Raw genomic sequence first — 22,578 nt, forward strand, 5'->3', positions numbered from 1 at the left:
TAAATCACATCTTAGGAATGATAAAGTTTAGTATTTCAGTTACAAAATAAACTAAAACATTTTATTTTTTTTTTATTTTCTAGAATGGTTTTACAGCAATGACAAGAGCAATAGTTTTCCACAAATTTGATATTATTGAATATTTATGTACAACACGACCTATGCTGAAGACACTTCCTGATAGTGTAAGTCTGAAGAATTTTAAAAAATCTGATAAATGTGTGATATACATTGCATTGAAACATATTTACAAAGAACCTTTCGGGGATTGAGGGTTTTGTTTCAATTCTACATTTGTTTATACAGGTTAAAATTCCAAAAAAAAAATTGTCAGTGGTAGATAGAAAAGTTCACTCTACACTGGTTTATTATTGGTTTATTATAGTTTACTCATTCTTCATTTTAATATTTTTACTGTATTCCTTTAGCTTTAAATCTGAAATTTCTTTGTCTTAGAAGTAAAGTAGAAGTTTTCTCATAATTTTTAACATTACAGGAAAAACTATTCCAGATACAGTTTTTATTACTTTGCCATTTTATGATATTGTTTGTCAATGCCATTTAACATTTTTTTTTTAGGAGTATCAATTTTCTGTTCTGTCCCTGGATTCTCCATCTTATTTCCAATTAACCCTTCCACTATTGATTTTTTTTATATATAAATACTCATTTTGCATAGAATATCTCAATAAAATTTTAGAAATAAGCCTATTTTTATTAATGAAAAAAAACTTTTAAAAACATGGTGACAGCAATTTGAAGAAAAAATTATCATTTTGGAATAATAATGCATAAAAAAAAAAAATATTTCATCCAAAATATTCATGTCAGATATTCCCAACTACTTTTATAATTCATATTGGTTACATTATTTGATGAAGTCATAGTGATACAGAATTTTGAAAACATACATTTCAACTATGGTACCACATATAGGTGTCAAAAGATGTAATGATGAAATAAGAGGGGAGGCGTCAAAAAGCATCATTATAGAGGAAACGTGTGGTGTCAAAAGGTGTCATTGTGAACCCTTTGTCATATAATTAAAAAAAAATATAATTCTGTTCTGAAGATATAATTAGCTTCTAAAAACTGTTTACTATAACCACTCTGTGATACATCAAGATTTAACGTGTCACATATTTTACAATTTTACTTGTGTATCAAATGGAGCAATACACACTTATAAATATTAGTAGTACAAAAGTCCAGCTTATGTGTGTTTATTTTTAGTTTAATAGATACCCACTCCATTATGCATATGCCTTACCAGAACCTGAGAGTGAGAGAGTGAGGAAGCTGCTACAGGAGAAAAATCCCCAGGAAATAGAGAAAAGAGTGGATAAAGTAAGTAGTATCTTTTATTGTATGTTGAGAACTATTTACGCCATGTATTTTCTGGATGATATTCTTTTTAAGTTATTTGTATTGTTAATAATTATTTTGTGTGCAAAATAATTTAGATCAGATTGATCTCACACATTTGATTTATATAGATGAGCTTGATATTATTGATTAAGATGTCAATTTATAAAGGGAGGATTAATGGGGGAAATAGATTGTGATTTCAATTCCAATTTAATACATTTTCTACTGAAACTATTGTTCTTGGATTTCATTGACAAAACCAAGGGAAAATACAAAATTTATTTCACTTTAATTTTGATAAAAAAGCTAGTTTTTTAATATCTTTGTATACAATTTAAGTTCCAAGTGCACACTAGCTAATTACACCTCTGTCATGTAGTTTGAGGCAACAACAATTTACTGATGTTCAAATCTAATTAATTGATTAAAATGACAAATTAAAGAAGCAAACAAAATTTGAGGAATCATAAGAACATCAAAAGAAGCAAGACCGGATGTGTGGACTTGGTACGTGTTTCTTGCTTGGCATGTACCACCCGTCATTTGAATCCAAACTCAGTAAAAGAATGTTATAACAAGAAGCTAGAAACATTTGGAAAAAACAATATTTTCTGGTATCATGAGGTCTAAGACTGCAAAAACATGTCGCTAGTGAGTTAATACACAGATATATTGTATCTATAAACCCATTTGTGATTGTGAATGTAAAACTTATGTAGTCTCGATTTCAATCGTTCATCCATTAACTCTGTTGGAGCAGTTTTTGTTTTAAGAGCACACCCTGGTAATGAAGTTCGCACAATTTGAACATGCAAGAGGGTAACTTATCAATTGAGATATGTAAACGCCATACAATTTTGTAGATACAATACTTAGTATTACTTTATTAACTTGATTTGTTTTTTCTTAATCGATTTACAATTTCGATTTGAACATTGGTAAAGAATGGTGGAAAGCTAGAAAGCTATTTTGCATTTTTTAGTCTGAGAAATTTGTGTTCGTCTGCAAACAAATCAATTTGCAATAACTGTTTAATCTTTTTTTAGGATGGACTTTACCCTGCAGACTATGCAGCACTTCGGGACAGTCTGAAAGTCCAACAGATATTATATGATGCTAGAACATTAAATGTTTATGCACAGGTTGGTTGATAAATAAAATTATTGCAAGCATGCTTTGACACAATATTATTTATTATTGTTGTGAAAGGATTTGTTTGACCTTGACCTCATTTTAACGATTCAAGATTTTATAATAAATATAAAAATAAGAAAATGTGGTATGATTGCAAATGAGACAACTTTCCACAAGAGACCAAATGGCACAGAAATTAACAACTATAGGTCAGTTTACAGTATTTTAGAGTTATAGGTCATCTATAATCGGTAGATAGAAATATTGTAAGCCCGTGTACATATCAATCTGAGAGGATATATATGTGCTTATGCAAGGTTGGGAATATAATGAGTAACCAACCATATTTTCCATTAGGAACATTTGAAAAGCCTTATAAAAAACTTATTAGTATATATGGACATTAACTTTTTTTTACTAGAATATTTTGAAATTTAGTACATTTGGTAGTATTTACTATTTTACACACAAAGATATGGCCGAAGATCATATAAATTTAAAAATTTCTATTACAGTAACCTTAATTTTGTTTTTTTAGAGAGGACCTCCATTAGGACGATGGCCAGTTGGTGCTTTAAAAGACCCACCAGAGGAAGAATAGATGTTTTTTTTCAAAAGAATCATCAAGTGATATTTTTAAACATTAAACATGTTTGTTACACAAGAGATGATACAGTGTAAAAAGATCTTTAGTTCTCACTTAACGCATGCTTAACGAATTTTAACTCCATTGAAGTTAACAAAATACTGAAAACTTGAAATGCCAAATGACTCATTGTTGTTAGTAAATGCATTTAATATGTATATTGAAGAAAAGAAATAGTGAAATGTGGCCAAGTGAAACTGTTTTTATTTGGCGCCAAAATGAATTCCAAATACGACTAATTGAGGTTTTTGCATAATCATGTATGTACTCGCATATCTTTGTCATAATTTTGTAAATCATGTTTTTGGTGTATGTGATGCAAGTAGTGTCATACTAGTACAATTGTAATGAGTGAACATTTACATGTTTATACTAAGTCATTAATAATAAGGCATTGTGTACTTCAATAAAGACTGACAAAGTACTTTGGTTCAGAATGACAAATTACTTTAAGTCCAGATTGGCAAAGTACTTTAGTTCAGACTAGTAAAGTACTTTAGTTCAGACTGGCAAAGTACTTTAGTTCAGACTGGCAAAATACTTACATTCAGACTGGCTAAGTACTTTAGTTCAGACTGGCAAAGTACTGTAGTTCAGACTGGCAAAATACTTTAATTCAGTCTGGCAAAGTACTTTAGTTCAGACTGGCAAAGTACTTTAGTTCAGACTGGCAAAATACTTTAATTCAAACTGACAAAGTACTTTTGTTCAGACTGGCAAAGTTCTTTAATTCAGAATGGCAAAGTACTTTAATTCAGAATGGCAAAGTACCCTACTTTAATTCAGACTGGCAAAATACTTTAGTTCAGACTGACAAAGTACTTTAGTTCGGACTGGCAGAGTACTTTAGTTCGGACTGGCAAAGTTCTTTAGTTCAGACTTGCAAAGTTCTTTAGTTCAGACTGGCAAAGATTAAGAGTTTTACTTATCTTTTGGTGCAAAAAAGTGTGTTGAATTCATTAAAGAGGAACAATTTGAACTTAAACTGAAGACTTAAAAGGAGTTGTAAAAGTTTTTCCAGGATGAAGTAGCAGCAAAATTAATCAAAAACAAGAAAGGAACCAATATGCCAAAAAATTGTGAGAATGTTTTCTGATTTTCAAATATATTGGCATTGAGCTTCACTGAAAAGACATACATTATGGAAATGCCCATCTGGTGCAGTAAAATTGATATTGGCAATATTATAAAATATTTATGGTACAATTCAGTTCAGGTTTATAAATTTGTTTTATATTTAACATTATCTGATATTGCTCATTAAGAATAAACAGGGTGCCCTAATATTTATAGGGCATACAATATTGTAAAAAAAAAACCAGTATTTTTGTCTCTTGAAAAAATGGCAATACTATTCTTGTTGTGATTATTACATCAAGATTTTACTATAATATAGAAATTATGAATGAGTGTATGATAAACCTCATTTATACGCATTTACACTGAAAACAAACCCCCAAATGTTCTTCATATTTGTATGTTTCTTTGGACGTTAGTTAATTACAGAACCACACACTGCAGTTTCTTTTTAAATTAAAGTTATCATTATCTAAGTGGGTTTTTTTAATGTTGCAAATAAAAAGACCTTATATGGTATTTTTTTAAGTCCCTAAAGCTCCAAGTGTTAATGCATCCCTGGCTTTCAAATTGTTAATTTTAATCGTACCTGATGATTGCTAATACAAAAAGGGCTTCGAAAATACCAAATGTACAACATTTTTTTTTTTTTCATATTCAATCATCATAAAGATGTAGTATGTAAATGTACTACCCCATAACAAAACCCAAAATACTTCCGATATTTTTAAAGGATGATTCGGAAATGTGTAAAAAAGTGGTGAAAACATCCTTCAAACAAACATAATATTTTAAGTTTTCCACTATATTTTGTGTTTGATATATAATTTTTTTTTCAATTAAGATATAATATAATGTGATAACCCTAGAGTATTTATTATGTATTAATAAAGTGATAATGCTCAGCCATTTTAAACCTGTGATATTTGTTTTCTTTAATTTTAAGTTTCATATTGATTTATGCAGATATATTGCTTTGTTAGAACCAAAATACATTGTTTATGCAATGTTTAAAATTAGAATGAATGTTCTTTTACTGATTAAAATCAATTAAGCTTGATTGCACTCTTAGCTATGTGTTCTCAAATTAAGATCAAACAAATAATTGTAAGTAGTAAATCAACAGATATATTGTTGCATTTTTGCAAAATAAATTTTATACTATATAATAAACACTTTTTATGATTTGTTTTGTACCATGAAAATTAAAAGTTATATGGTATAGTAGCATTTGTACAAAAATATGTAACTATTTACATTTTTGAAATGTGAAGAAAATGTTGGTTTGAAATATTCATATTCTGACTACACAATTTTCAGTCAAAAACAAATCATATGTGTCAAATTTAAATCAAGAAAAATTATTGATAAGCTAAGTAATGGACAAAAGAATGAGAAAAATTATCTTGAAATGAATTGGGTATGGTTTTGGTTTAAATAGTCCAATTTCATCTTAAAAAATTAATTATGCTATGAAGTAATTGTTTTCTCAATCATTGTTTTTAATCAGAATTAAAGTTTATTTTTTATACTTACATCTGTGTTGTGTTTTGTATCTGAACTGCATCTAGAAATTCATTGTTTATATATTTATATATGAACCCGAAGCCTGCAATCTACAGTTGATTCTCTAAGCTGTTTTATCTCACTTGAAATGGTAGTCACAGTTGGCCAAACTTGAGGATGTACTAAGGTAAAATTAAACAAATCTAGAATTTAATATTGAAACTATAAGTCAGAAGAGCATTAGTAATGGAACAAAATAAACTTAAAATATTGGTAGGTTATGAAGCGCCTTTTCGAGATATTTAATTTTTTTTAAATTGCGGGAAAAGACTGACTCGGACTTTTACCTATACTTGCATTGGTATTATTTTGGTCTCAGATCAAAAGAAAAGAAATCTAGAATTTGCTTAAATTTTGGAAAATTACCTTTTATAAGCTATTGAAGTCTTATATGAAAAGAAAAATGGGTGTTATGGGGCAAAATATTTAACCCTGTATCATAGAATAAAAACCAAAGAATCCGAACATCGGACAAAAATTCCTAAACCTCACTTAAGTACATCTTTAACATATTCCAGACAATGGTGATTACGATATTATCATTGCTAGTAATCTCAATGTGGTCCTCATTTTCATCTACGAGGAGGCATGGCATGAGAAGACTTTGTAAGTTCATCAATTTAACCTGACCTGACCTCGACCTCATTTTCATGTTTTAGTGGACAGGGTTAGTTAGGTCAGAATTTTTTTTGTATGTTTATTTTTTCAAGGAGGATATATCTGTCTGACATGTTTTATTGTCTTGTCCTAATTTTTTTTTGTTCCAGCAAACACGATAATTTTACTATATTGGTCTTTTCCTTAGTAACTATACATGATAGTTTCTGTATTTGGCATGTTGATTGTTTGTATAGAGAATATGTCTGTGACATGTCATAGGATCATGAACTTTTTAGATTACATAAGTCGTCATGTTAAGTTCACACATATGAGTCTGTTCCTTAAGAACTTTACATGACAGGTCAACATCATTTGGTTTTAAGATTGCATGGGAGAAGCAGATGTTTATCTAAAATATTTTATATTAACTTGACCTCAATTTTAGACTCCAATTATGGTTTGAAAATGAGGTCTGTTTCTCTCTGACTTTATACAAGATATATTGATAATATTTATAATGTGGATTTGTTTGCAATTGTGAGGAAGATATGTCTGCTTTACATATGTCATATGACCATGACCTTAAATTCATGCTCCAGGGTCAGGTGATATTTTTCAAAGATGAAATCTGTTCCTCGGTAACTAATCTTGATAGGTCAGGAATATTTGATATATGGTTGCAAGGATGTTGTCCATCTGACTAATGACATAATTGGTAATTTGTCATTTGATTTTTGTCGAGCCTTCGACTTTAGTCGAAAAAGCGAGACAGTGATCCTACATTCCGTCGGCGTCGTCGTCGTCGTCGTCGTCGTCGGCGGCGGCGTCCACATATATTCACTCTGTGGTTAAAGTTTTTGAAATTTTAATAACTTTCTTAAACTATCCTGGATTTCTACACAACTTGGACAGAAGCTTGTTTATGATCATAAGATAGTATCCAGAAGTAAATTTTGTAAAAATAGAATTCCTGTTTTTCCGTATTTTACTTGTAAATGGACTTAGTTTTTCTGCCAGGAAACATTACATTCACCCTGTGGTTAAAGTTTTTAAAATTTTAATAACTTTCTCAAACTATCCTGGATTTGTACCAAACTTGGAGAGAAACTTGTTTACGATCATAAGAAAGTATCAAGAAGTAAATTTGTAAAAAAAAAAAAAATCATTTTTTCCGTATTTTACTTATAAATGGACTTAGTTGTTCTGCCAGGAAACAATACATTCACTCTGTTGTTAAAGTTTTTAAAATTTTAATAACTTTCTCAAACTATCCTGGATTTGTACCAAACTTGGACAGAAACTTGTTTATGATCATAAGATAGTATCCAGGAGTAAATTTGTTAAAAAAAAAATTCATTTTTTCCGTATTTTACTTATAAATGGACTTAGTTTTTCTGCCAGGAAACAATACATTCACTCTGTTGTTAAAGTTTTTAAAATTTTAATAACTTTCTCAAACTATCCTGGATTTGTACCAAACTTGGACAGAAACTTGTTTATGATCATAAGATAGTATCCAGGAGTAAATTTGTTAAAAAAAAAATCATTTTTTCCGTATTTTACTTATAAATGGACTTAGTTTTTTTGCCAGGAAACAATACATTCACTCTGTGGTTAAAGTTTTTAAAATTTTAATAACTTTCTTAAACTATCCTGTATTAGTACCAAACTTGGACAGAAGCTTGTTTATGATCAAAAGCCAGTATCTGGAAGAAAATTTTGTTAAAATTTTGTACCTGTTTATTCGTATTTTACTTATAAAAGGACTTAGTTTTTCTTCCAGTTAACATTAAATAAAGTCTGCAGTTAAAGTTTTTAAAACATTTATTAGATTCATAAACTATCCTGGATTTATACCAAACTTTGACAGAAGCTTCTTACAATCAAAAGATAGTACTTATCTAAAGGAATATTTTTATTGATTTTTTTCCTCATTTTGTGGAGCCTTCGATTAACAGCAAAAGTAGGCGAGACACTGGGTTCCGCGGAACCCTTACGAACTTTTATTCTATTTGGTATGCATCTCATAAATTACACATAAGAAATGAAAGATATCTTATATATAAGTTTTTTCATATGCATGAATGTGAGTTTCAGCATTGATTTTAGTCATCATGGCTCAGGTGAAACTCGAAAACTTACTGATAATGATGCATACTCATAAGGTAACAGACTGCAGGATGAAAATGTCAATCTACTCGGACACATTATGCTAATTCAGGGCAAACCAGGATTTAATCTTACTCCAAAATGCCACGTGAAACGGTCCACAAATGAAGTTTTATTCATCTTCTTACTGATCATATTTGCTGTTCTCACTATCTTCTTATCTCTTATAGTTCCAAAATTAAGAACAAACCAATAAAAAAGCGAGACATATCGATTCTAGATTCCATTGGCAGCGTCAACATTTATGTGCAGTCTATGGTTAAAGTGTTTTTTAGCGTATTTTACTGATAAATGGACATAGTTTGTGATGTAGTTACCATTCAGATTTAGTGTGAGGTTAAAGTTTTTTCAGTCATCAATACGTCAAACCTTCATGGAAGTTTATGAAATTTGGACCGAAGCTGTACCAAGTCAGGAATATGACAGTTGTTATCCATTCATATTGATTCACTTATAGGGTCGTTGCATCGGAACTAAACACATTTATTTAAAAACCAGTTGTTGGCATGACACGGGTTATGTTCTTCTCATATATGCTATGATGGTATGATACTAAACCCCTAACGGGAAGGATTGTGCCTGATATTCATATGATGAAGACATAATCTTTCAATCAGTTTAATTGAAGTCTGGAGCTGGCATGTCAGTTAACTGCTAGTAGTCTGTTGTTATTTATGTATCATTGTCATTTTGTTTATTTTCTTTGTTTACATCTTCTGACATCAGACTCGGACTTCTCTTGAACTGAATTTTAATGTGCGTATTGTTATGCGTTTACTTTTCTACATTGGCTAGAGGTATAGGGGAGGGTTGAGATCTCATAAACATGTTTAACCCCGCCGCATTTTTGCGCCTGTCCCAAGTCAGGAGCCTCTAGTCTTTGTTAGTCTTGTATTATTTTTAATTTTAGTTTCTTGTGTACAATTTGGAGTTTAGTATGGCGTTCATTATCACTGAACTAGTATATATATATATTTGTTTAGGGGCCAGCTGAAGGACGCCTCCGGGTGTGGGAATTTCTCGCTGCATTGAAGACCTGTTGGTGACCTTCTGCTGTTGTCTGTTCTATGGTCGGGTTGTTGTCTCTTTGACACATTCCCCATTTCCATTCTCAATTTTATTTTATGTGTTTGAGGTTTTGATTTTGCCATTTGCTTAAGGACTTTCCGATTTAAATTTTCCTCGGAGTTCGGTATTTTTGATATTTTACTTTTTATGACCAAACGACAGTATCCAGAGCAAAATTTCTCGTATTTAACTGATAAATGAACTTAGTTTTTTTACAGTTAACAAGTAGATACAGTCTACGGTTATAGTTTGTTACACATCAATTACTCTGTCAAACCTTCATAGAGTTTTTTGGAAAGTTTGGCAGAAGCTTTTTAATGATTGAGAGATAATGTCTGAAGCAAACCTTTTTATTTTTTTTCTGATAGATGGATTTTGTTTTTTACTTTTAACATTTACAGACAGTCTCACAGTCTGGGATTAACAGTATTGACATGATAAATTTGTAAACCTTAATAGAGTGTTATGAAACGTGGACAGGAGCTAATCTTCAAGACCAAGAAAGCATTCATTTTCTTTTAAATTCTGTATTTTACTGATGAATGAATGAACTCACTTTTTAAGTCAACATTACACTGACAGCAGAAATCGAAGGCGAGACATAGGGTTCTGCGGAGCCCCTTATGATTTTTTTTATAAAACATGTGAACTTGGAATTCGGAATATTTTTGTTAACGGATGTCTTCACTACATAGAAAACAATTGGTCGAGCTACACATTTTCACTTAAAGACGAGGATGATTTCATGTGCTTCAGAAAAGTAAGCAGATCCTTCTCCACGTGCGTTACCCCGGTGATAACTAATTTATTTAGGAGCTGATTACAAATATTGTATCAATGTCCTATAATTTTTAACTTCTATAAAAAAAAATTATATGTCATTTGGTCTCATGGCGTTCATACAACATCTCATTTTTATATTATACGTAGATCATGTTTTTTTATTACGTTCTCTGTTCACAATTTCTTTTCCTATCTATTATACTGTTATAGTTTTCATGATAAGTGCAAACGAATATACAATAAATGTGTGAAAGTTGTCATTCAAGGGAAATTTCTCCTTTACAGAGTCGATTGTCGATTTCGGTAATAGTGACTTATTTGTAGGTCTTTTTCTTGCTTCGTATTTTTCGATAGCAGATAGTTTTCACCTAAAACACAAAAGAAGAAGAAAGATATTTACTTAAAAAATGGAATTAGATAACATTTTCGACTTGTTTATTAATCTACCTCAGCTTATCATTTATGTTGCTTATAGATTCTATCTGTATTATAGGTTTTATGATTATAGGCAAACATCCGTTAACAACATCATTCAAGGTCAATAACTGCAAAAACGAATCATTTGATGATTACAACCAATACATTTATTGCCACATTGCTCAGTTAAGATGTTTACAATTTCTCTCTACCGACTAGATTTCACCGAAAAAGCTAAAAAAAAAAAAAAAAGTAGGTGAAAATTGTCATTAAAGGACAACAACTTCTGTAAAGGGTCGACTTATGATTTCGGTCATGTTTGACACTCTTGTGAATGTTTTTTTTTTTTTTTTTTTTTGCTGATCATGTAGCTGCTTATTGTTTATCTACTTTTAAAAATCTTTGTATGCAATTGGTAAACATCATAATTTAAATGCCAACTGGACGTCTTCTGAAGATTTGATAATTAACTTGAAGCTTTTTAAAACAAATAATCAACTGTAATGTTTTAACTTTTGATTTGTGTTTTGTTTTAAAAGTATATATAATTCCTTGACCCTAAATCTATCTTCGTGTCCATAATATTTTCTTTTTGTCGCTTCTTGTCGCTTATTAGTGAGAGCAGTTGTTTGTAGATTTTGTCTACCTTATAATATTTGCTGCTTAAATTTTCTATCCCTCTATTAGTTTTCAAGATATTAACAAAATAAAACTGCAAAATTTGCAAATGATAAACAATTCAGGGCCAGTAATCCCCAAACGGTTATGTCAAATTAATCTGAAAATTTAAATGTTGGTGATCTTAACCTGCTAATCATTTTAGTCCTCTTAGTTTAACGTCTTTAGTTTTAGAGACATAAGGCAACACAAATGCGTACGGGTTTCACAGGCAATATTTCTGGTGTGCCTTATCCTGTAACATGTGTAATAATGAAATAAATACCCCAAACAATTAAAAAAAAACAAACATCGAAAAAAAATTAGATATGATTGGGGTTTATGTTTAATACTACCCCATCGTACTTGTAAATATGTAGATTGAATTTAAAAATTCCCGGCTTTTATCACTTTATAAATATGTCATGTGATAAATAACCTTCCTGGTAAACCAGACGGGTCTGAATATTTCGAACTAAAAGGTAATTTTTAGGATTTATTCGATATTTCGAAGATGAATTCTACTTAAGTTACGTTTTCCATTCTCGCTAATATACTTATGACCTAATTCGTGAAATTTGTAAAAATTTGCTATTTAACTTTCGTTTTGGGCTTGGCCATTATATATATTCATCTTTATTTATGATATGGCCTATTTCTAGGTCAAGTTCATAATATCTTTGTTATCTCAGTATTAAACCAATTATTGGAACTAAATATATACACGTTTGCAGGGCCATTCATTTAGCAGATTAGGAAACGAACAAACTGTATTTGGTCTATGTATCACTGCTGTCAGTATACAGTTAAAGGTTCCCATATATTTATACCACACGTACCACCCAAAACACAAAAAAGGAAGTCTAATCACGTAAGTATAATCATTTAACATATCCTTTCTTTAATAAGAAATGATTTTTATGCCCCCGCGATAAAATGTCGAGGTGCATATTAATTGACCCCTGTCCGTCCGTCCGTCCGTTCGTCTGTCCGAATACAGATGCATGATATGTCCGGCTATCTCCTCCCATAGTTTTTCAGCAACAGCTTTAATATTTTTTTTGGTTGTACACTAAACGCTAAATGGAAGTGTTCATATCCACAGGATGTTTTTTCTTCAAATATTTTCAAAATGCCAGGTGTTTTAACTTAGTCATTTTTTTTTTGTACTCAGAAAAAAATATAAGATAGAACATCATTCATAGTATTAAATGCATAATTTCTTATGGTCAGGCGGGCGCATCATTTGTGTCTAATTTCAGGTTGTACTTTAACATCAAATCTAAAGTATGTGGAACTATACTCATGCATATGACGGAGCAGAGGGGGACATCGCCCATATCTAGTTTCTTAATTGTTTTAACATCTATTAACTATAAGATAATGTCAGGAATCGTAACGCTCTATCTTTATTGTGTATAAATACAACAAATACCTGCTAACCAATAAAAGTTGTTATTTATTCTCTTACTTTTGTAATAAAACAAAAAAGGAAATTAAAGTTTTTTATGTTTAAATGTTTCATAAGTTTATCTATTTGTACACTGTGCGAAATTTTTTTAAATATTTTTGTTCTGCTTAATTGAATTGTGACATGCGAGCAAGTTCGGGGTGTAATAAGTTGATCATTATATTTGTCTGTAATTGATTAACAACAAATATATGAACATAAACTAACTAATACTTCAATATGATGATCGATGGAAAAAGCTAGCTTGTATTAATCTCAAATCTAAATTAATTATGTGTAGCCGCTAACCCAATACGATAATTACTATGTTTCAAACAAACAATCGCTGTATTTGAGCCCCGTGATTACTTCATGTTAATGCTTCATATTCAAAGCAAATCTAAACTGAATTTATTGATATACATTTCCACTATTTTTTTTAAAAAGTTAAATGCCTGTTTTATCAATTCATAATATGTGACACTGATGCTACAAAAGCTGCAACCGTTTAATTTATTTTTAATTTCGGGCGATTAAATAACTCTTGATTGATTGAGTATTGGCACTAAACACTACTTCCAGTACTCATGGCTATATCATGAATATAAAAATAATGTGGTATGATTGCCAATGAGACAACTATATATCCACTTAGTTCAAATGAAGTGGATGTAAGCCATTACTAGTATAGGCAACCGTACGGCATTCAAAAATGAGAAAAACCCATACCGTTTAGTCGGCTATAAAAGTTCCCGACATGAAAAATAATAAACAATTCAATTGAGAAAACTAACAGCCTAATGTATATGTCAAAACCTGTTTTAATTGATGTAGGAAACCGGAGTACCCGAAGAGAATCAACGGACTTGAAAACTAAAGTAAGTCACCATGTCTGATGTTGGTTGTTGATTGGGTGCTGTTTTAATCTTTTCAATCATCTATTGCTATTTGTAGTTTGTGTTTAATGGCGACACCTACTAATAGCTGTGGTATTTGTGAACTCCGTCACATCACCAAACCATCAATTATCTGGTGTACAGAATGTGACGAGGGACTATGTATAGAATGCAAGGAACATCATAGCTTGTCTAAGTCGTCGAGAAATCATTGCGTGATACCTTTTACTGAATACGAGAAATTACCAGCTGATATACTTAAAATTACTCAGTACTGTACCAAACACGATAAAAAATATCAAATATATTGCCAGAAACATGAATTTCCTTGCTGCAACAAATGTATCGTGGAAATCCATAAAGAATGCAGAGATTTCGTCGAATTAGACGACGTCATTCACAATGTCAAAACCTCCAATGCCATGTGCGAAATAGAGGAAACATTAGTTGAAGTAGCAGAAAATTTACAGAAAATTCGTCAGCATCAACAGGACAATCTAACGACATTTAAAGAAAGTAGAAAGGAAATAGAAAAAGAAATAAAGAAAACCAGAATAAAGATCAACAACCATCTTGACAAACTACAAGAGGATTTAATGAAACAACTATATGCGATAGAAGAAAAAGAAAACTCGAAAATTTGTCAGTTATTGTCAACATTAGAAAAGAAAGAAAAGGAAATAGCAGAATGCCAGAGAAACATTATGAACATGAAGCAACATGCAACGGACCTTCAAGTCTTTCTTTCAATGAAGCAAATAGAAGAGGACGTCTATAGCAAAAATAAATTCCTACAGTTGCTTGAAGAAGGCAGAAGTTTCAAGCAAACTTCTCTTTCGTATAAGATCAACAACTCTATCCAGAATATCATGTCCGATATCAAATGTTTTGGAGAAGTGCGTATTGAAGCTAAATCTTGCGATATTGTTCTGATTAGGAAAAAGGCCAAACAAGCCCAAATGATGGTACCGACCGTTCAATCAAGATCTATTGAAAATATAACGTTAACGAAACAAAAGACCATCAACACTCAAGGAGACTGCATCACCGGATGTTGCATGCTGTCGGATGGTAGAATGGCATTTACTTACTACTTTGATTGTAAGGTAATTATACTTAACATGAAAGGAATAACAGACTTTGAAGTGAAGATGCCGTGTAACGTGTTTGATATAGTGTACATCAGTGAGGACAATACATTGGGTGTCACATCTGGTGGTTCAGGGAAGACGTGTATTACCATTATAGACTTGGAAAAGAAACAAATAAAGAAAACAATTTCACTAGATTCGACAAATTACGGCATAACATTAAAAGATAATGGATTGGTTTATTCTGCTCACAACAAAGGTATACGAATGATTAATCTGCACGACGAGTCTATTAGTGATGTAGTTCGAGACAAAATGCCCAGTAATTGTTATATTGCAACATTTAGGGACAATATATATCATACAAACTATCAAGCAAACACTGTAACGTGTTATAATCTACAAGGTGAAATACAATGGACATTCAAAAATGAAAGCGTTCTGGAGAAGCCTCGAGGTATAGATGTAGATAGTGATGGTAATGTGTACGTAGTTGGGTATTCCTCGAAGAATGTGGTAGTTATCTCCCCTGATGGACAACGACATAGAGAAGTATGGACAACGAAGGATGGTCTTGATATTCCTTTTTCACTTCATTATAGTGGACCAAGGAAACAGATGTTAGTCGCGAACTTCCATAACACTGTTCATTTGTTTAATGTTATTTGAAAAAGTTTACAGTTTAATTTTCTCTCCCTTTAGGTCATTCTGTGCAGTGTTTATAATACCTACATTTTGGAAACCTATTTTGTTACTTTCTGGCAGTAATATGATATGCAGTGTGTGTTTTAAACAGAAATCTAACATAGTTATTAAGCTTATATTATTAAACTTGTGTATTCTAATAAATTTAATGGAATGAGAACACTGGTATTATCACGAACCAGAAACGATGTTGCCAGTAAATAAATTTAATAGAAATACAAGATTTCGTGTGATTGCAAATGTGGCAACTATCAACCAGAGACATAATGACGTGGTTGTAATTATTTATAGGTTACTGGGATTATTGATACCATAAATAAACTACCACCAAATTTCTAAGATGGAAAAAGACATTATACATGACAAAATATCAATCACTGACAAATTTTCTTACTTGGGACAGGCAAATGTACATGTGGCGAAGTAAGACTAATATAAATCGCCAATGGAACAACATGAAATTATAAAATCAGTAAAAATGAATATTTACAAAATCAATGATAACGGCTGTATAATACAACTTGTAATAAATAGTAAAATAAAATACTAAACCGTATAAAGACAGTTACTGTAAACAAGTGGAATAACTTAACCTTCTAATTCGAAACCATCAATCTCTATACTGGTATAATAATATTTGTGGCTAAACTTGAGAGTAGATTGCATGTTTTGATCATTATTTGCATTTGGGATTTAAAGATTTTCATTGCAGAAACTAATGAACAAATTTAAGCTAAACGATTGGTAAACAATCATGGCTGTTTTTAATGGAAAATAAGATAAAGAATGAGGTACAAATAGTTGTCTCATATCTTGACAACTATTGTAAATAAGGAAAATCAAAAATGTAAGGTTTTGTATGTATTTTTTCACCTTCATGAGAATATATCTGTTTTTCGCGGTTTTGTTGTCTGTGGTATTAATTCAGTTTATTTTTGCAAGATATCGCTTCGTGTGTATCTCTGTAAAATATGCTATCTTATTCTATGTTGTTTATTTGCTCGATGCATGAATGCCGAAAATTTCAGCTTGAAATACTAGATAAGACAGCCGAAAGATACCAAAGGGACATCGAAATCATCAGTCGAAAACAAACTGACAACGCCATGGCTAAAAAAGAAAAAGACAAATAAACAACAGTACACAAAATACAACATAGAAAACTGAAGACTGCGCAACATGAACCCCACCAAAAAATGGGAGTGATCTCAGGTGCGCTGGAAAGGTAAGCAGGTTCTGCTCCACATGTGGCACCCGTCGTCTTGCTAATTTTAGTACAAACCACAATTCAAGCCAATTAATACCGTATCAACTGGAGATATATACTGCGGATGCAGGCGTTATTTGAATGTTACTACGTAGAAATGGAAAGTCCACAACTGGGAAGACGAACTCATCTCTCTTGTCGTAAAGTGTTGATTTTAACCAAACCTCATTGTCCATTTCTAGATGTATATCAAAACATAGAAGGCATAGTTACATGTATATGATATAATAGCATTGGTACACAAATATTCACTATTAACATTTTTAAAATCTGAAGAAAATGTCAGTTTGAAATTTTCATGCTCCCACTACACAATTTTCAGTCAAAACATAAATATGTGTCAAATATATATCGAGACCAGGTATTGATAAGCTAAGTTGTGGACAAAAATATGATAAAATGTTCTTGAAATGTATTGGCTATGCTTTTGGTTGAAATAGAAAAATCTCATCTTAACAAATTAATAATGCTATGGATTTATTGTTTTCTAAATCTTTTTTTTATCAGAATTAAAATTTATTTTCTATATTTACATCTGTGTTGTATTTCGTATCTGAACTGCATCTAGAAATCCATTGTTTGTATATTTTTATATGATCCCTAAGCTTGCATTCTATAGTTGGTTCTCTAAGCTGTTTTATCTCACCTGCAATGCTAGTCACAGTTGGTCAAAGTTTACATATTCCAGACAATGATGATGATGATGATGATATTGTCATTGCTAATAACCTCAATGTTGACCTCATTTTCATCTACGATGAGGCATGTCATGTGTAGACTTTGAACGTTCATCAATTTAACCTGACCTGACCTCGACCTCATTTTCATGTTTTAGTGGACAGGGTTAGTTAGGTCATAATTTTTGTATGTTTATATTTTCAAAGAAGATATATCTGTCTGACATATGTTTTATGGTCTTGTCCTATTTTTGTTACAGCAAACAGGATAATTTTACTAGAATGGTCTTTTTTCAGCAACTATACATGATAGAGGATATATCCGTGACATGTCATAGGGCCATGAAATTTTTAGATTGCATAAGTCGCCATGTCAAGTTTACAGTTATGAGTCTGTTCCTTAAGAACTTTACATGACAGGTCAACTTCATTTGGTTCGAAGATTGTATGGGAGAAGCAGATGTTTATCTGAAATATTTAATATTAACTTGACCCGAATTTTAGATTCCAATTATGGTTTCATAATGAGGTATGTTTCTCTCGGAATATATCCGAAGATATATTGACAAATTTAATATGTGGATTGTTTGTAAGGAAGATATGTCTGCTTTACATATGTCATATGACCACGACAGCAGAAAAAAGCCCAAGGCCACCAATGGGTCTTTAACATAGCGAGAAAATCCCACACACGGAGGCGGGCTTCAATGGCCCCTAAACACAAATGTGTACTAGTTCAGTGAAAATGGACGTCACACTAAACTCAAAAACATATAAATGAACTTAAATTAAAAAAACATACAAGACTAACTTGATGTCCATCTCACTAATGGCATACTAGTATATGAATTGACCTTATTTTCTCCCTTTATTTTTTTTTTGGTTGTTTGTCAGGTAATTTTTATTCTATTAGGTATGCATCTCATAAATTACACATGAGAAATAAAAGATATCATACATGTAACTGTATTTCATATGCATGAATGTGAGTTTCAGCATTGATTTCAGTTTGAAAGTCATTATGGCACAGGTAAAAGTCGAAAACCTAGAGATGATGATGCAGACTCATAAGGTAACAGACTGCAGGATGACATCTCACTCTACTCGGACACATCATTCTAACTCAGGGCAAACCAGGATTTACTCTTACTCTAAAATGATTAAAAGCTAGTATCTAGAAGGAAATTTTGTTAAAATTTTGTTCCATTTTTTCCGTATTTTTCTTATAAATGGACTTAGTTTTTCTTCCAGTTAACATTACATACAGTCTGCAGTTTAAGTTTTTAAAACATTTATTAGATTCATAAACTATCCTGGATTTTTACCAAACTTGGACAGAAGCTACTTATTTTTATTAATTTTTTTCCTCATTTTTGTTGAGCCTGCGATTAACAGCAAAAGTAGGCGAGACACCGTGTTCCGTGGATCATATTTGCTGTTCTCACTATCTTCTAATCTCTTATAGTTCCAAAATTTTTAAAAAAACAAACAAAAAAAGCGAGACATAGCGATTCTAGATTCTATTGGCGTCGTCAACATTTAGGTTCAGTATGTGGTTAAAGTTTTTTAAACATCAATAACTTTGTCAAATCTACATGGAATTTTATGAATTTGGACAGAAGCTTGTTTATGGTCAAAAGACAGTACCCAGAGAGAAATTTTGAAAACAACATTACGTATTTTACTGATAAATAGACAAAGTTTTTTACAGTTAACATTCATATTTAGTCTGAGGTTAACGTTTTTCAGTCATCAATAACTTTGTCAAACCTTCATGGAAATTTTATAAAATTTGGACAGATGTTTGTTTATGACCAAAAGACAGTATCATGAGCGAAATTTTGAAAATGTTTATTTTCAATTTTCTATATCTTACTGATAAAAGGACATAGTTTTTTACAGTTACCGTTCAGATTTAGTCTGAGGTTTAAGTTTTCAGTCATCAATAACTTTGTCAAACTTTCATGGAAGTTTATGAAATTTGGACAGAAGCATGTTTACGACCAAAGACAGTATCCAGAGCAAACTTTTGAAATCATTTATTTTCATTTTCCCGTATTTTACAGATAGGTGAACTTAGTTTTTTTACAGGTAACAAGTACACGAAGATACAGTCGGGGGTTAAAGTTTGTTACACATCAATTACTCTGTCAACCCTTCATAGAGTTTTTTTTTAAATTTAGGCAGGAACTTTTCAAGGATTAAGAGATAATGTCTGAAGCAAACCTTTTTTAGTATTTTTCTGATAGATGGACTTGCAAACCTTCATGGATTGTTACGAAACTTGAACAAAACAGAAGCTAATCTTCTAGACCAAGATAGCATCTAAAGAATTCTTTAAATTCTGTGTTTTTCTGATAAATGAACTCACTTTTTAAGACAACGTTACACTTAATTACTGACGACAGAAATCACAGGCGAGACATAGGTTTCAATGTGCACGTGGAATTAGGTGTGTATGTTTGTTATTCAAAATTTATTAAAAGGGTTGATGTAACGGATGTTTTCACTACATAGAATACAAAAGGTCGAGCTACACATTTCCCCTAAAAGACGAGGATGATCTCATGTGCTTTCAAAATTTAAGGTAAGCAAATTCTTTTCCACATGCGTTACCCCGGAGATAACCAATTTATTAAGGAATTAGTTACACATATTGTAACATTGTCCTATAGCTATTAACGTCAATATTTATATGTCATTTCGTCTCATGGCATTCATACATCATCTCATTTTTATATTAAATGTAGATCCTGTTTTTATTACCTTCTCTGTTCAAAATTTATTTTTCTATCTGTAATACTGTTAAGTGCAAACGAATATACATGTGTGAAAGTTGTCATTGAAGGGAAATGTCTCCTTTACAGAGTCGATTGTCGATTTCGGTAATATTGATTTATTTGAAGGCCTTTTTCTTCTTCATATTTTTCGATATCATATAGTTTTCGGCTAAAACACAATAACAGGAAAGAAGAAGAAGGATATTGACTTATATATGGAATCAAATAACATTTTCGACTTGTTTATTAATCTACCTAAGCTTATCATTTATGTTGCTTTAAGATTCTACCTGCTAATCATTTTATCCTCTTAGTTTAACTTCTTTAGTTTTAATGAAATAAGGCAAAAATACAACTGCATGCGGGTTTCACAGGCAACATTTCTGTTTTGCCTTATCCTGTAAATTGTGTAATTATGAAATTAATACCACAAACAATTTAAAAAACAAACATCGAGAGAAAAAATGACTAGGGTTTATTTTTAGTACAACCCTATCGTACTTGTAAATATGTAGATTGAATTTGATATTCCCGGCTTTTATCACTTTCTAAATCAGTCATGTGATTATTAACCTTCCTGATAAAACCCAGACGGGAATGAATATTTCAATCTAAAAGGTAATTGTAAGGATTTATTTGATATTTCAAAGATAAATTCTACTTAAATTACGTTTTCCATTCTCGCTAATATACTTATGACCTAAATACGTGAAATTTGTAAAATGTGTTATTAAACTTTCGTTCTTGGCTTGGCCGTAATATATATTTTAGGTTAGGGGGAGGGTTGGGATCCCGCTAACATGTTTAACCCCGGCCATTCTGTATGTATGTGTGTGCCTGTCCCAAGTCAGGAGCCTGTAATTCAGTGGTTGTCGTTTGTTTATGTGTTATATATTTGATTTTCGTTCATTTTTTTTGTACATAAATTAGGCAGTTAGTTTTCTCGTTTGAATTGTTTTCCATTGTCATTTCGGGGCCTTTTATAGCTGACTGTGAGGTGTGGGCTTTGCTCAGTGTTGAAAAACGTACGGTGACCTATAGTTGTTAATTTCTGTGTCATCTGGTCTCTTGTGGAGAGTTGTCTCATTGGCAATCATACCACATCTTCTTTTTAATATTATCTTTATCTTCCTAGGTCAAGATATTGTCCTCGTTCATAATATATTTGCTATCTACACGATATTGTATATAATTGTACCAATCCTTAGAACTAATTATGCATACACGTTCACGGGTCCATTCATTTAGCAGGTTAAGAAAACGATACTGTATTTGGTATATGTATTACTGCTATCAGTACACTACCTTTCCCTTTTCACGAATATGACCTACCGAATAATGAATAATTAGACTACTTACCAGATTTGTAATAACATAAGCAACACGGCGGGTGCCACATGTGGAGCTGGATCTGCTTACCCTTCCGGACCACCTGAGATCACCCCCAGATTTTGGTGGGGTTCGTGTTGCTTAGTCTTTAGTTTTCTATGTTGTGTCATCTGTACTATTGTTTGCTTGTTTGTCTTTTAATTTTTGGCCATGGCGTTGTCAGTTTGTTTTCGATCTGTGAGTTTGACTATACCTCTGGTATCTTTCGTCCCTTTTTTCAAAATTTATAAACGGGCAATTCTAGATAATTTGTTTTAAATCATGTCAGTATAGAAGTACTGACTACCGAGTTGATGATACCCTTTGGGACTGATAGTCCACCAGCAGAGGTATCGACTCACTGCTGTAAAAATGAAAACAACACAATCTAAATTGCATGCGTCCAAAGCGCTTTTCTGGATTTACCTTCATCAGGAACGCTTAAAGCCAAATATTTGAAAGCCAAGGAGAAAATGCCACCTAAAACGATCCACAAATTATAAGGTGATTATATTTGCTGTTCATTCTATTTTTTAATCGCTTATAGCTCCAAAGATTAAAAAACCCAAAAAATCAAATTCATGAGTATTTTGAAAATTTTTATTTGAGAAAAAAAAGGGAACAGAAGTAGCTTTATATTTTTGAAAAAAATATAGAATAAGGTATGTATTTAGTTATTCCAAATTTATCAAAAGAGTTGATGTTATGGGTTTTTTTTTTCACTACATACAATAATAAAGACTGAACAACGCATATTCCGACAAAAGAAGAGGATGATCTTATGTGCTATATAAGGGTATGCAAATCATGCTCCACTTGCGGTATCCGGCGATAATTATTATAAGTAGTTGGTTTACAA

General features: G+C 31.5%; 2 protein-coding genes across 7 annotated transcripts in view; both read left to right on the top strand.

Annotated features, from left to right (window-relative positions):
• Positions 1-5,760, top strand: part of LOC127706943 (uncharacterized) — a 47,363-nt gene extending 41,603 nt beyond the window's left edge. For 3 of the 4 annotated variants that reach the window (XM_052211660.1, XM_052211659.1, XM_052211661.1), the window contains 4 exons: positions 84-185; positions 1,234-1,347; positions 2,415-2,510; positions 3,041-5,760. In XM_052211660.1, the coding sequence (XP_052067620.1) occupies positions 84-185; positions 1,234-1,347; positions 2,415-2,510; positions 3,041-3,103 (375 nt within the window). In that variant the 3' untranslated portion in view covers positions 3,104-5,760. The remainder of the gene's footprint in view (positions 1-83; positions 186-1,233; positions 1,348-2,414; positions 2,511-3,040) is intronic. The other variant, XR_007984664.1, reaches the window with a different exon arrangement.
• A 6,088-nt stretch (positions 5,761-11,848) lies between these two features.
• LOC127705450 (uncharacterized) overlaps positions 11,849-22,578 on the top strand; it is a 351,867-nt gene continuing 341,137 nt past the window's right edge. The window contains exons 1-3 of one of the 3 annotated variants that reach the window (XM_052209770.1): positions 11,849-11,967; positions 12,220-12,356; positions 13,890-15,328. In XM_052209770.1, the coding sequence (XP_052065730.1) occupies positions 13,900-15,328 (1,429 nt within the window). In that variant the 5' untranslated portion in view covers positions 11,849-11,967; positions 12,220-12,356; positions 13,890-13,899. Of the gene's footprint in view, positions 11,968-12,219; positions 12,357-13,889; positions 17,429-22,578 lie in introns of those variants that run through there. The other 2 variants (XR_007983887.1, XM_052209769.1) reach the window with 2 other exon arrangements.

This window comes from Mytilus californianus, unplaced genomic scaffold (genome assembly GCF_021869535.1).
Source record: "Mytilus californianus isolate M0D057914Y unplaced genomic scaffold, xbMytCali1.0.p SCAF_6, whole genome shotgun sequence".
Classification (NCBI taxonomy): domain Eukaryota; kingdom Metazoa; phylum Mollusca; class Bivalvia; order Mytilida; family Mytilidae; genus Mytilus; species Mytilus californianus.